The sequence below is a fragment of the Anneissia japonica genome, unplaced genomic scaffold (assembly GCF_011630105.1).
Source record: "Anneissia japonica isolate Jap-2015-1 unplaced genomic scaffold, ASM1163010v1 scaffold1005_len2656397_cov198, whole genome shotgun sequence".
In the NCBI taxonomy this organism is placed as follows: Eukaryota; Metazoa; Echinodermata; class Crinoidea; order Comatulida; family Comatulidae; genus Anneissia; species Anneissia japonica.
In genome coordinates, this window is record NW_022683792.1 from 928723 (window position 1) to 941534 (window position 12812).

Here is a 12812-nt window from a genome sequence, read left to right on the forward strand (position 1 = left end):
ATAAAAATTATCTTGCGAATCCACGGTGGAAGAGGTTTTGATTCTTGTACGTTGTTAATATGAATATCATAATATGGAACCACAGTTGAATCATCTACCTGGTGATTATCCATGATAGACAACCTGAAAATATTAATAATTTGTTTTCATTACCATCGTTAATCTCCACATACATACAATTTAAATTATCACTTAAAGCAAGACTTTCTAATACCTTGTTTTAGTGAACTAATTTTTTTAAGATCATCAGACGAGGTTTTCTTGTTTAGCAAAATTATTTTGCCAAAAGCATTTTTATTCGAAATCACCATTTTTGGCATCTAAACAAGTTACAGTATAAAAAAAGTCTTGTTTAAGCATAAAAAAAGTGTTTTGATCATTTGCACTGACTACTGTATGTACACAATACATACTAACTACTGTACTTACTTATAGCATGTATTTCAATAACACGTCTCACTATCACATGATCACTATTAAGCACCATGGATATACTGCCTCAAGAACTTTAAGAAGGTGGATATTACTACCCACTTGGACATCCTGCCTTCTGATATTTAATGTGGATATTACTAAGCCCAATGGATATCCTGCCAAAGTTATAGGTTTTAGAATTTGCTATGCATTGAGATGTCCTTCCCCATGGTATCAATATATTGGAGGGGTCTTTAATTAGATTGAGACCTATACTTACTATAGTATATTTTAATAACACATCTCACCATTACATCATTAAGCACCATGGACATACCGTCTCAATAAACTTTGTTTTAGAAGGTGGATATTGCTACACACTTTCCTACCCTCCGATTGTTATATTCAATGTGGATATTGCTATAAGCACCATGGACATCCTGCCAAAGTTATATTTTTGAGAATGTTGACATCGACATGTCCTTCCCCGTGGTATTCACATTTATTGTATTCAAAGGATTCAAAGGAGGCGGGGGCAGATATTTTTTAAAAATTATTTTTTAAAATGGTGAAAAAAAGAAAAGTATAAGAGTGCAATTTCCGGCCATCTAGAAGTGACATTAATTCATAAAATTTCTTACCTCAGCCCCAACCATAGTGGGGTTGAAGTGGTCTGTGAAAGTTACTCCCGGCCTAAAACAATTTTTAATTTCTGAACCTAGTATAGCATTTCAGGCGTCCAGTTTAAACACAAGGGGAGCAGCGATCGGAATTGAACCAGGGATCTAAACAGCTACGCACACACAGAGTGTCACACCACTGGCACGCCCCACCAGTTAGTTGACTAATCGGGTGCAGGTCAACTCGGCCACAAGTCAACTCGACCACAGTCAACTCGGCCACAAGTCAACTTGGCCACAAGTCAACTCGGCCACAAATCAACTCGGCCACAAATCAACTCGGCCACAGCCAACTCGGCTACAGCCAACTCGGCCACAAGTCAACTCGGCCACAAGTTATTTAATGTAAATCGTAGTTTTTGCATCCTTTTTCTTCAATATATGATTGAAATAAAGTACACAGTATGTTTTAGTAAAACAGACCACCACACTACCAAAAGAGATTTGAATGCTATTGCCTATGAATTAAAATTTATTTATGTGTTCGTCTTCTGTTTACTCACAACATTCTACTTCAACAATAATATTAAACAACAATAACGACAATAAATGAGTAATATTTACATTAATAATACTAATTAGTCATTATGACGATAATAAATGTGATAATAACATCAACAACATTAATAGTAATATTTATTTTAACAAATAGTAATAATACTAGTATGGTAATAATAACGATATTTAAATATCAATTTTAATAACTAATTAGTGATAATAACGATATTGAAGGTGATAATAGCAATAATACAACAATAATAAATTAAAGATAATGTTTATTTTTATAATAATAGTAATACTAATTAGTAATAATAAAAATAATGATACTTATAATACTAGGCCTACTTAGTAATAATAGGATAATAATATCGATAATAAAGGTGACAACAACAACACAATATTAATAATAATAATAATAATATGAGAAAAATACTAATAAAACGCCCATAACAACAACTTTTTAAATTACTATTATTAAAATTATAATACTAAGACTAATAAATAATAATAATATGAATAATAATAATAAAAAATCGAAAATTATTTATTATTTATATGGTACTGTAATAATAATAATATCAGCAAAAATTTGAACAATATATAATGTTAATGCTAAGACTGATAATTAATATTAAAACTAACGGTAATAAAAACAACAATAATAATAACAACAATGACAACAATAATAACAGCAATAATAATAACAATTAGTACAATGTAGTACCAGTAAATGACTTGTGGCCGAGTTGACTTGTGGCCGAGATGACTTGTGGCGGAGTTGACTGTAGCCAAACTTTTTGTGGCCGAGTTGACTTGTGGCCGAGTTAACTTGTGGCCGAGTTGACTTGTGGCCGAGTTAACTTGTGGCCGAGTTGACTGTGGCCGAGTTGACTTGTGGCCGAGTTGGATCGAATTCGACTAATCAGCTAATACAAAAGCAGGCTGTACACCAAGGGGCCTAGGTCTAGGCTAGCCTAGACCCCTCTAAGCCTAGCTAGGTTGGCCTACTTACTTACGGTATTCCTACTTACTGGCTGGGCCTAGGCCAAGCCTATTTATTATTAATAATATTATTATACCCGTACTTTTGACACTCACTCCTGACAAGACCTAACCTAGGCATAGTAGTAGTAGTAGTAGGCCCAACCTAGAGTAATGTATGTATTGTATCCGCCTACCTTACAGTACTGTAACACAAAGATAATTATTATACCTAGGCTAGGCCTAATTTATACCAACCTTCAAGTGCGCCGATCACAATACAGGCCCTTTTGTATTCGTTCGGACGACAGTACGTACTAAAAAATACAAAGACATTATCCCTCCCACTCTGTGTAAATAATTAAATAAAAATATAACCTTGAAATGTGATATAGCGCCACCAATGTCCAGGAAATTATTATGAACTTTTATTTGACAGTGTTGACGGTAGGCTGGGGGCGTGCCTACTGTCAGCTACAGTATCAGAGCTATAGTTAGATACTAATACCTCCATGGTTAGATGGATGGATAGATAGAGAGAGTTTGGCCAACTTGCGCATGGACGCCATGTCGTTACCAAACAGCCCAGGCGCATGCGCGCGTATAGCTTTAATTGTTTTGGTGACAACATGGCCGGTGTAAGTCATGTGATTGCAATCCACCCAATCACACGCGCGTATATCGAATCCCATGAAACAGAGTTGGCCAAACTCTCTCTATCTACGGCTCTGTACAGTAGTAGAATTACAGTTGTAATGCACGCTACTGAATTACGCTTACAACTTAACTGTTAACGCTTTAAGCCTGTTTTCCACTAGTGGGAAAAAAAAGCTTTAAGCTTAAGTTATAAACTTCTAGCGAAAATTAAAATTTGGATATGATATGCACAATTTGTGCTATTTATTTTACGCAGTTTCGAAATCAAGTACAATTTTCATGCGCAGTTTTACCAAGGACTTTGAATTGGTAACAGTTAAAAGTCCTTGGTTTTACTGTGCTTGTAATTAAGCAATTCTTATACTGCTCATAGAAATTCTTTTAAAATATGCAAGTTCAAGATATTACTGTACTACGTGTTATGAAAAAAAAAACATCTAGGCCTTTTTTCCAGACTGCAATCCAGTCTTACTGAAGTGATGTTCCCCCTCACATCAGGAATTTCCACTCTTCTTAAATCACATCCCCCTTCCCAACCACCACCCACGTCTAATTTATCTCCATTGTGCGGCTTGCATCCCTGGTGAAAAACTCTTTTTCATATATGAATTCCAATACAGTACAATTACTATTATTATTTTTAAACCGTTAAGTTAGAAAAATAATTTCTTGCCAATTAAATAAAATATGCTTTCTTTTTTTTCTTATAGACTTTGGATTGATTGATTGATTGACCACGTTAAAAATGCCATGAGAAACATAATGATTTCTCTTTATTCAAATATTTTATTAATGATAAGCACCGTCGTGGTTTTAACTGCCAGTTAAAATCTGTCTTTGAAAACAATGAACATGGTACAGTATTTGCGATAATGTAAAATTAATTTTACAGAGCCATGCCATCTTCATGAGCTTTTAATTACGAATTTATGTGAATTATTTTACTAGTATAACACTGCTCTTTTATTGTTTAATGCATTTATTGATTTGTTTTTTCTTATATTTTAAATGTGGTTTTAAATCATTTGAGTTTGAAATTTGAATTAATTAACTGGTTCAATTTTTATGATTGTCGTTTAATTTGTATATTAAAATGACGGTTATTATTACGGTTATTCTCTCTGATATTCCATATATGTTTTTTTAAATATTTTTTTAAACCTATTATAAAATGTTTGATTATTTTAAAGTTGTATGAGCAACAATGTAGATATAAGTCAGTCCCAAGCAGGAAGGCACCAGTTCTTGACCGTACACCACTTCTACAACATAATGCAGTTTTTTCTCGTTTAATTCGTGGTGGAAGATTCGGTGAGATGAACCGGGTTCAACAACTCTGATTGTCCGTCGTCACTTCAGATGGATGTTTCAATATATCACCCTAAATATCATTTTTTGACAATTAAATCGACCATAACAGTTAATCATAGAGACACAAACCGTAGTTTACATTAATTTATGAAAACATAGTTTTACCATCAAATGATGTTACGGATTGATATAGGCCCTACCGTAGTTTTACATCGCTAGGTTTTCCAATTTTACCAGGGAAATTTGGTTCATTTGTGAATCACGGTCATTTAATATTAGTTTGCTTAAGTCGTTTCTTTGGAGACCGGAATTTGGGCCTTATGCGGTAGGGCCTCTAGGGGCCGCTGTGGCAGAGAGTGCATAGATAGAGGGAACCATGTGAACTTTGATAAGAAGATGATTATGATTCTAATACCGGCGCTGGCTAGCTTTAAATCCATACATAGCGGACAACCCATTTTAACCTTGTAAGTCAAAGCAAATCTCCTTGTTCAAGTCCGTTGGCATGGTGGCGACTTTTTGACAATTATTTTGTGATCTAACATGATATGAATTTGATATGGATGGAACAAATTAACAGTGTAATTGGTACCGGTATTCTAGATTGATATCATCTAAGTATGGTAAGCAGACAATAAACACACAATGGAGGAGATTCCATATTTTTTTGTGTAGAAGGGGGATAGCTTGTTTGACCATGGATAGAGATCACATAGATGCCCCAGTCAGGTCCACGGGCAGAGGCCCACTTATGCATTCGAATAATTTGCTTTTATTCCACATGTGTCGAAAATTACTATTCTCGTATACGTACAAACGAGAATGCGAAATCTTCTTAAATCAGACTAGAATTCAAGTCCCTGTGCCCAGCTGGTTAAGGCATTTTTACGCAGCAGAAGACCTGATGTTCAACCTCGTTTGATGCATTAAATTAAAATTTTTATTTCAGTCTTGCACATCCTCTTCATTTTTATGACAGGCATTATAGTGCGTGACGATTTAGAGTTTATCGTTTTGCATAATACAGGCACAAGTTTATTCGATTTATTAACCTAATACGCACATGCAGTAGTTTGATTGTGAAATCTAATGGTATTGTAACAACAACGTTTAGGTACTGTACATTTATTGATGAATTCCAAATTTACAATCTTATGTTGTATTAGTCTTCGGCAACTGTCTCGGTTATGTGTCATTATGCATGCAAACATGCAAAAGACAACGTTTATTACAAAACAACGTTTTGTAATATTGCTGTTCAGTTCTACAATCTTGACCTGATCATTAACCTCCTACCCAACATTAGAAAAACATTAATACCCATCATCATCAGTAATTACTTAATTGATACTGTTAATGATTAAATTAGGCCCTACATTTCTTGTTGATTCGTTGAAGATCTTTAATATATTGATGTACTCTCAGTTTACCTTTGTAATATTCTGAATAAAATATACAACAAAATTAACTCAGGAGGTCTATTAATATTTTTATCTATAATACATATTGCAACATTGTGAAACAACCTGTCATTTCATATTAAAACTGATGTCAAATGCAACACAAAATCTCATTGTTGTTGTCTTATACAATTATTAGTAATGTATAAGAAATACTGTTATTATAATACTATTGTATTGTCATCATATTGTAATATTATTATATTATTATAGTAATAATGTCCCGTATAATAAATATATTCAATATATTATCATACTCTTATTTTAATTTTGTATTTCTATAAATAAACAGCCTATTTAATTCTTTTTTAATATATTGCAACATTCTAGAACCACCTGTCATTTCAATTTAAAAGTGAAGTTAAATATTATACTATATAGTGTATTATTATAATAATTAGTATTAGTATTACAGTACTTAATAATATAGTATTATCATGACTTTTATTATACACTAGTGATTAAAGAATACCTATAAATACAAAATATATTTTTTCATGATTATCTTGAGAAACAGAAAAGAGAGAGATTAAAGGGACCAGACGGATTACATATACCATTATACAGTAGTGAGTCTATGATTTTAAGAAGTTCATGAAAGTCGAAGTGAAAAAAAAAAAACACATCGGGAGTTTTAACTTTATAGATTTTTTTTTTTTTTTTTCATTTTGATCAATACTTAGGGTAATTGCACCCAAACTGACGTAATTTTAAGTTTTTTTTCCCCTTTTGATCAATACTTAGAATAATTGCACCCAAACTGACGTAATTTTAAGTTACATATTATGACGTCAAAATGAAGAAAGTAACCTTATCATGGTAACAAATAAATTATGATACTATTTTCGAAAGGTGAATCCATTGGAAACACTAGAGGATTTTGCAAATGATACTTGGTTATTGTTTGAGCTGCTGTTTGAAACTTTGCCATTTTTATGCGAATGTGACATTTCTGACTCAGACATTCTTTGAGAGGTAATTTGCGATGAACTGTGATTTTTTGAAAGTGTAAATCCGGATGAACTTGATTTACGTTCACTGGAATACAGAATACTCCTTTTGGTACCACGTAACGTGGAGGATATAGACTTGAAACTTCTACTCGTTGTGCCAGTAATATGCCTGAACTGTCGTCTCCAATGCTTGCGAACATCTTGACTTCTTAAACAATACATGACGAATATGAAGAAACCTTGGAGGGAATTGAGGATGCAGAACAGAATTTGAATAACGACAGTGGCACTGCCAATCGCAAAGAAGCCTATAAGCCAAGTCATTCCCATTACTACTGAAATACACACTCCATTCTGTAGCAACTGCATCCCTTTGTGTTTCTTATTAGTTTTGTGAGCTTGATTGGAAATTTTACCAAGCTTACTAAGACTATTTAATACCATAATGAATACAGTTATGTTGAATAGTAACATAAGTCCTACAGGTATCGCCACACTGTAATACATCCGGGTTACCACCAAGAAGCAACTGAAAAAATCAATAAAAGACTGATAAATACAAAAAGAATGAGACACTTAATAATTGGAGTGGAGCTGCATGGCGGTTAGGAGTCTTGTGTTCCAAAACTACAAACACCAGGGTTTGTTTAATGACTAAAAACAACTCCACATCATTCAAGACTTCTCACTGTATATCCACCTTGTAATAGTGAACCACAGCTTGCTGTTGTTGGTTGGGAATAAAATATGATAAAGGAAAAAAAAGCAGATTATTTATTCTGTGCCCGTACAATTTATTAAGAACTTACTAGTTGGTGTTTGCATAATTATCAGCATCTATACCCACAGTTACAGCAACGATCACACCTGGAATACCTGCAAGATAAAAAACCAATCAAACGCGTGTAAACATTGGCCCGACTATTGTAGTTAACAAACTCGGCTTATACCAAGGTTACAGCATGTTGAAACAACATTAACGGTGTATCAGTTTGCCTTTTTCAAATATTAAACACCGTATAAAAGAATAAAATGTTATTATACAAATCCTACAAACCTAACAGAATGATTAATGAAATGAACTCACCCCATCCAAACAGGCCGGCTTTTAAGAAAAACTTGGACACATGAGCATCATAAACTTTAACGAATGAGTAGTACATATTAACAGCTTGCACTGACATCCAGAATATAGATGCAAGCAAAAAATAATGGATGATAGCGGCAATCGCAACACATGCGCCCCTCTTTTCATTGCGGTCAATTCCAACAAGGAATGTTATGTACAAGCAAAGTAAGGCTGTGCACAGGTGACAGAGAATCTGTTGAGGTTTACTTTTCCGTAGTTTTCTAATGGAAGGAAAAAACACCATTTAAAAAAAAAAAAAAACCCAATGAAGTAAAATAAAGCTCACATCAAAGCATTAGCAGTACCCGCTACTACTTGGGGATCAGATTCAACACTAGTAACTAAGCGCAAGCTCGGTATTCTAGTGGTTATGGCATCAGGCTAGTTACGGTATCTGGAGGTCGTGGGTTCGATTCCCACAATCACGCACAAATTTTTTTCGCTAATATTTCGGAACGTACCGAGTATTCGGTACGATAACCCGTCAGGTAGGGCAAAATATCACTCCTATAAAATAAAGCTACTACGTCAAAATATGATTTTTCCATTCTATTTTAACGTAATGTAAGACAAAAATTATGGTTTTGAATGCTTATTCAACATTATTCGACACTTTTTAAACTCAGGATTGAAAATCAAAAAGCATTTATGCATTGGTGAAATATAGAAATATAAATTAGTCATTTGTATTTGGTATAGCCAAATTACAATTAAATGAATTTAACAAAAAATCGTCGTGCCCCGATTCTGTTTCCAATGAAAAATAAATTTGCGGAGTAGGTCTATTTTCTAACCACACACTTAGGCCTACATTATATCCAGGGATGTAAGATAGTATGTTTACTCTTATGAATATTAGTTTTATTTGGTAATGTAGTCGCATTTACAACTTACCTGTTGTTCAAAAAAGTAAATATGGTTATAACCAAAGACGCGATTGAAATACCAAGACCAATATTTGTGATGTATTCAGCTACCTCATTGTCTACTCTAGGACCATCTGAATAGAAATTCTAAAGGAAACAAATGTTTTAGGAAATAATCATCAAAATTAACTAATAAGTAAAAATAATTAATGACAAAACACAGTTTGTCTTGGTTAAAGCAATAGAAACATGAAGCAATGGGGTGGACTGAATAGCTTGCATGTAGGCCTAAAGATGCTTGATTTCCAATCCCACTAGGTCCTGTGTTCAAATCATGTTAGGCCTACTGCAGGGTTCTTCTCATGACTCCACTCCGTAAGCCTCATAAAGACTTTTATAAAGTACCATTCCATCCTGTAAGTGGTGAGTTATGTACTTTACTGTTGGAAGGTTTTTATATAAATAACATTAAATTACCATAAGAATGGCAAAATTAGTAAGATGATCACAGTGGCAAACTTGACGGTCACTTCCGTCTAAAGATCCATTTGCCAAATAGCAGCCCTGGCTTGACCAACCACCAACACCATCAAGACCGAAATCCCAAAATACACAGCTTGTTTCATTATTGTTTTTGGACTCCTAGAATAAAGAACACATAAATCCAAGTGAAGGATTATGTATGTATGTATACATACATACATATATATATATATATTTTCAACGAAGTAACAGATAAAAAACAAAACTATTAGCAGAACGTTTTACTATTTTTTCAACAGTGTGTGTGTTGGTTAATTCCAATCGCCGAGTAATGGGTCTAATATGGCAAATACCATAGACTATTTCATTACGACTGAAACCAATACCACAATGAAACATAATTTATAAACTAATAGAGCATCACATGTGTATTATTACCAAGCTACATGCTAAATGATATGAGCAACAATACAAAATGCAAAAAGTATGTAGACATGCGAGTGATAGGCCTACAAAATATATCGACACACTATTAAATACTTGGAATTTGTAAACAAAAAATTGTATAAACAATTACCTCTGCTGGTATAAATGTTGTTATAACTGGTTCCTGCAAATCTGTCAATTTGATTCCAGGTATAGACAATGAAATAACTTTGCTATTAGGCCTTCGAATTGATGAATTGAATTGGCTAGTTGGAAACAGTGTACTGTCATTATACACAACTGTAATAACGCGAAATTTGTCCCCACCTATTTTGAATATATATAAAAAATAAAGTTAGAATTCTTGATAATTCAAGGTCTGTGACAGAGTAACATATGAGCGCGTGAAAGGGATTACGTCACCCCAGTGCTCATCAGATTAAGAAGGGCAGTTTTAGGACTGGTTAATACTTGACAGGTAGACTGTCTATAAATTTAAACTACATGGGGTATTCTCTATCGAGTTGAATAATCAAGCAGTACAACAAGGGTGCCGCTACATGTCCTTTATTTTATAGGTACGGGTTTGAATCTTACTTCTCTCCCAAGATCCCAGTTGCTGGACCCAAATCTTCTCGGATAAGGTCTTAAACCCTATGCCTTGTGTACATAACTGGCTTACGTGTACTGTAAGAACATTCTTTGAGAAGGGGGTACCGATGTACTGGTCCATTCGGTCCTTGTTGATATGGACAGACGAAATCCTGACTACCGGCTGATCGGACATGAAGTGACCCTAAGGACAAATGAAGTTGATGAATGAAGTTGTTGAATAAGTCGTCCACTTTCCTTGTGAGCAATTCAGCTCAGTAAAGAGGCAATCACATGTTATCTTTTACCTTCACAGTAGTACATGAATGCAAACTGTAGCATTATGTAATTTTATTGTATATGTCCTTTACCTGACTGATCTGTTAAAATTGAAGCAACTGCTGACGGTATGAATATACTGACAGATACGGTATCTTCTAGTTGACTACCTTGGTTGTAATCTGTTACATTATTTATTTTCTTTGTATCTGTTGCTTGATAAGATGCAAATCCGATGCCTACTTCTGCAACCTCATTCGTATTAACTGTCTGCGCTTGCACTGCTACATTATCGGTTATCGCTTGGTATTTATTGTTTTCAAGGTCAACATGCGTTAGTTGATCTTCGAGGGATTCAATAATTCTACTTGGAGCTTGGGTCTCCATTTGACTCGCCAATAGCACGTTATCATCCACATCAAATAGATTCGCAATAGTGTCAACCAACATTGAAGTTACCTGTTAAAAATTAAAAGTTTCTCCAAAACGTTTTATAAAAGTATGTAATTAAATGCCTATATGTCTCTCATTTAATATTAATTTAAAGCATATACACTATAATTCATATATAAAAACATTAATAAAATAAGATTATGTTAAAGAAACTATCTCTCTTATCTCTCTCTCAGTTTACCAAGTTTCATAGTTAATTAGAACTTATATATGATATATCAATGTATTTTTTTAGTTATACTTTATTTAGGGGCGCTTTTGTAAAAGTGTTTTGAAATCAACCAATCGATTGTATCTAGTCACCTATAATAACTTTTAACTTACCTCTGCGGATGTTGAATTTACTGCTATAATGCTTTCTATAATGTCGGCCGTGGTGTCTAGGCTACTTGATGTTACATTTTCTGATGAACTTGTGATATTGTTGACCTCTGCAATCACAGTCCCCGCATTTTCTTGTGTGATTTCCATCTGAAAATACAATTTTTACAATATGACTGACTTATAAATACTTAACTAAACAATTAAACATTTTGATAGACCTAGAAGGTCCTGAAAATAATTAAATTTAATTTAAATTAAAACATAATAAAGAACAAATAACATTGATATTATTATTAATATTATACATTATATTATTGACAAAACAAAATATATTAATATAAAATTAATTCTATATAAACAAGTGATAGGCTTATTTATTCACATCAAAAATATATTTACATAAAATCACTTGTTTGAAGAAAGCAAAGTTATTAGAAAAAGCATTGACTTTAAAAATTGTACAAAATATTTACACATTGTGAATTAAATTACATTACTAAAAGAATAAAATTACATTACTAAAAGAAAATAAATTACCCAATATCAAAAAATTATTTAAAAATAAGCACATCAAAAATTCAATAGAAATATAGAATTATGTAAAAATACTATAAACATAAAAAGACAGATACTACTGAGCAGATAAAAAAGCAGTGGATGAAAGGATTGCAAATCTTAACTACATTGGATAGGACCCACCACAGGACACTCTCTAACACATTCCAATCAGCAAAAGCACTTGTAACACACACTGATCTGTACTAGTAGTATTATAGGTAACAAAGGGCTCACCATTAGCACCGACCCACACGCACAGCAGTGGCTCTGGCACAATACCAGCAGTTATTTGGCTTTAAGCCTCTTTAAATGACCATTCGGCGTGGATGATACTTCTATTTAAAAGTTAAAATTCGCACCCTAACAAAGGTATAATATATTTATACTTCTGCACAAATGTATTACAGTATGTACTGACCTCACTTAACCGTTTCAGCAACTCCTCCTGAGTTGCGTCTCGCCCACATTCATGTGGCATCACTTGCCACATGGCTGCACTAAGTCCATCACTGTAACAAGTGCTTGAGCCCATTGGCATCCCATCTTTGAAATTAAAAAGACATCAATGTTTACCTGTAAACACATTTATTTACTTTCTTATAGGTTTTCAATGAAATATTACAACAATCTTAATATTGTTAATACACAATGTAAAATTATCAAAATATTCATTTTTACACAATACATACACACCCAATGTAAATGTTTATATATATATATTACGGTGTATATACTGTCTCTTATAC

General features: G+C 33.4%; 2 protein-coding genes across 2 annotated transcripts in view; both read right to left on the bottom strand.

Annotated features, from left to right (window-relative positions):
* Positions 1 to 2948, bottom strand: part of LOC117101789 — an 11416-nt gene extending 8468 nt beyond the window's left edge. Inside the window, exon 1 of the mRNA XM_033241866.1 lies at positions 2835 to 2948. The gene's annotated coding sequence lies outside the window, so the exon portion shown is untranslated. The remainder of the gene's footprint in view (positions 1 to 2834) is intronic.
* A 2973-nt stretch (positions 2949 to 5921) lies between these two features.
* LOC117102777 overlaps positions 5922 to 12812 on the bottom strand; it is a 53478-nt gene continuing 46587 nt past the window's right edge. The window contains exons 46-54 of the mRNA XM_033243188.1: positions 12485 to 12609; positions 11509 to 11655; positions 10824 to 11190; positions 10013 to 10188; positions 9430 to 9594; positions 8981 to 9099; positions 8045 to 8307; positions 7767 to 7833; positions 5922 to 7486 (exon numbers count right to left, since the gene is read on the bottom strand). Coding sequence (XP_033099079.1) covers positions 6844 to 7486; positions 7767 to 7833; positions 8045 to 8307; positions 8981 to 9099; positions 9430 to 9594; positions 10013 to 10188; positions 10824 to 11190; positions 11509 to 11655; positions 12485 to 12609 — 2072 coding nt within the window. The 3' untranslated portion in view covers positions 5922 to 6843. The remainder of the gene's footprint in view (positions 7487 to 7766; positions 7834 to 8044; positions 8308 to 8980; positions 9100 to 9429; positions 9595 to 10012; positions 10189 to 10823; positions 11191 to 11508; positions 11656 to 12484; positions 12610 to 12812) is intronic.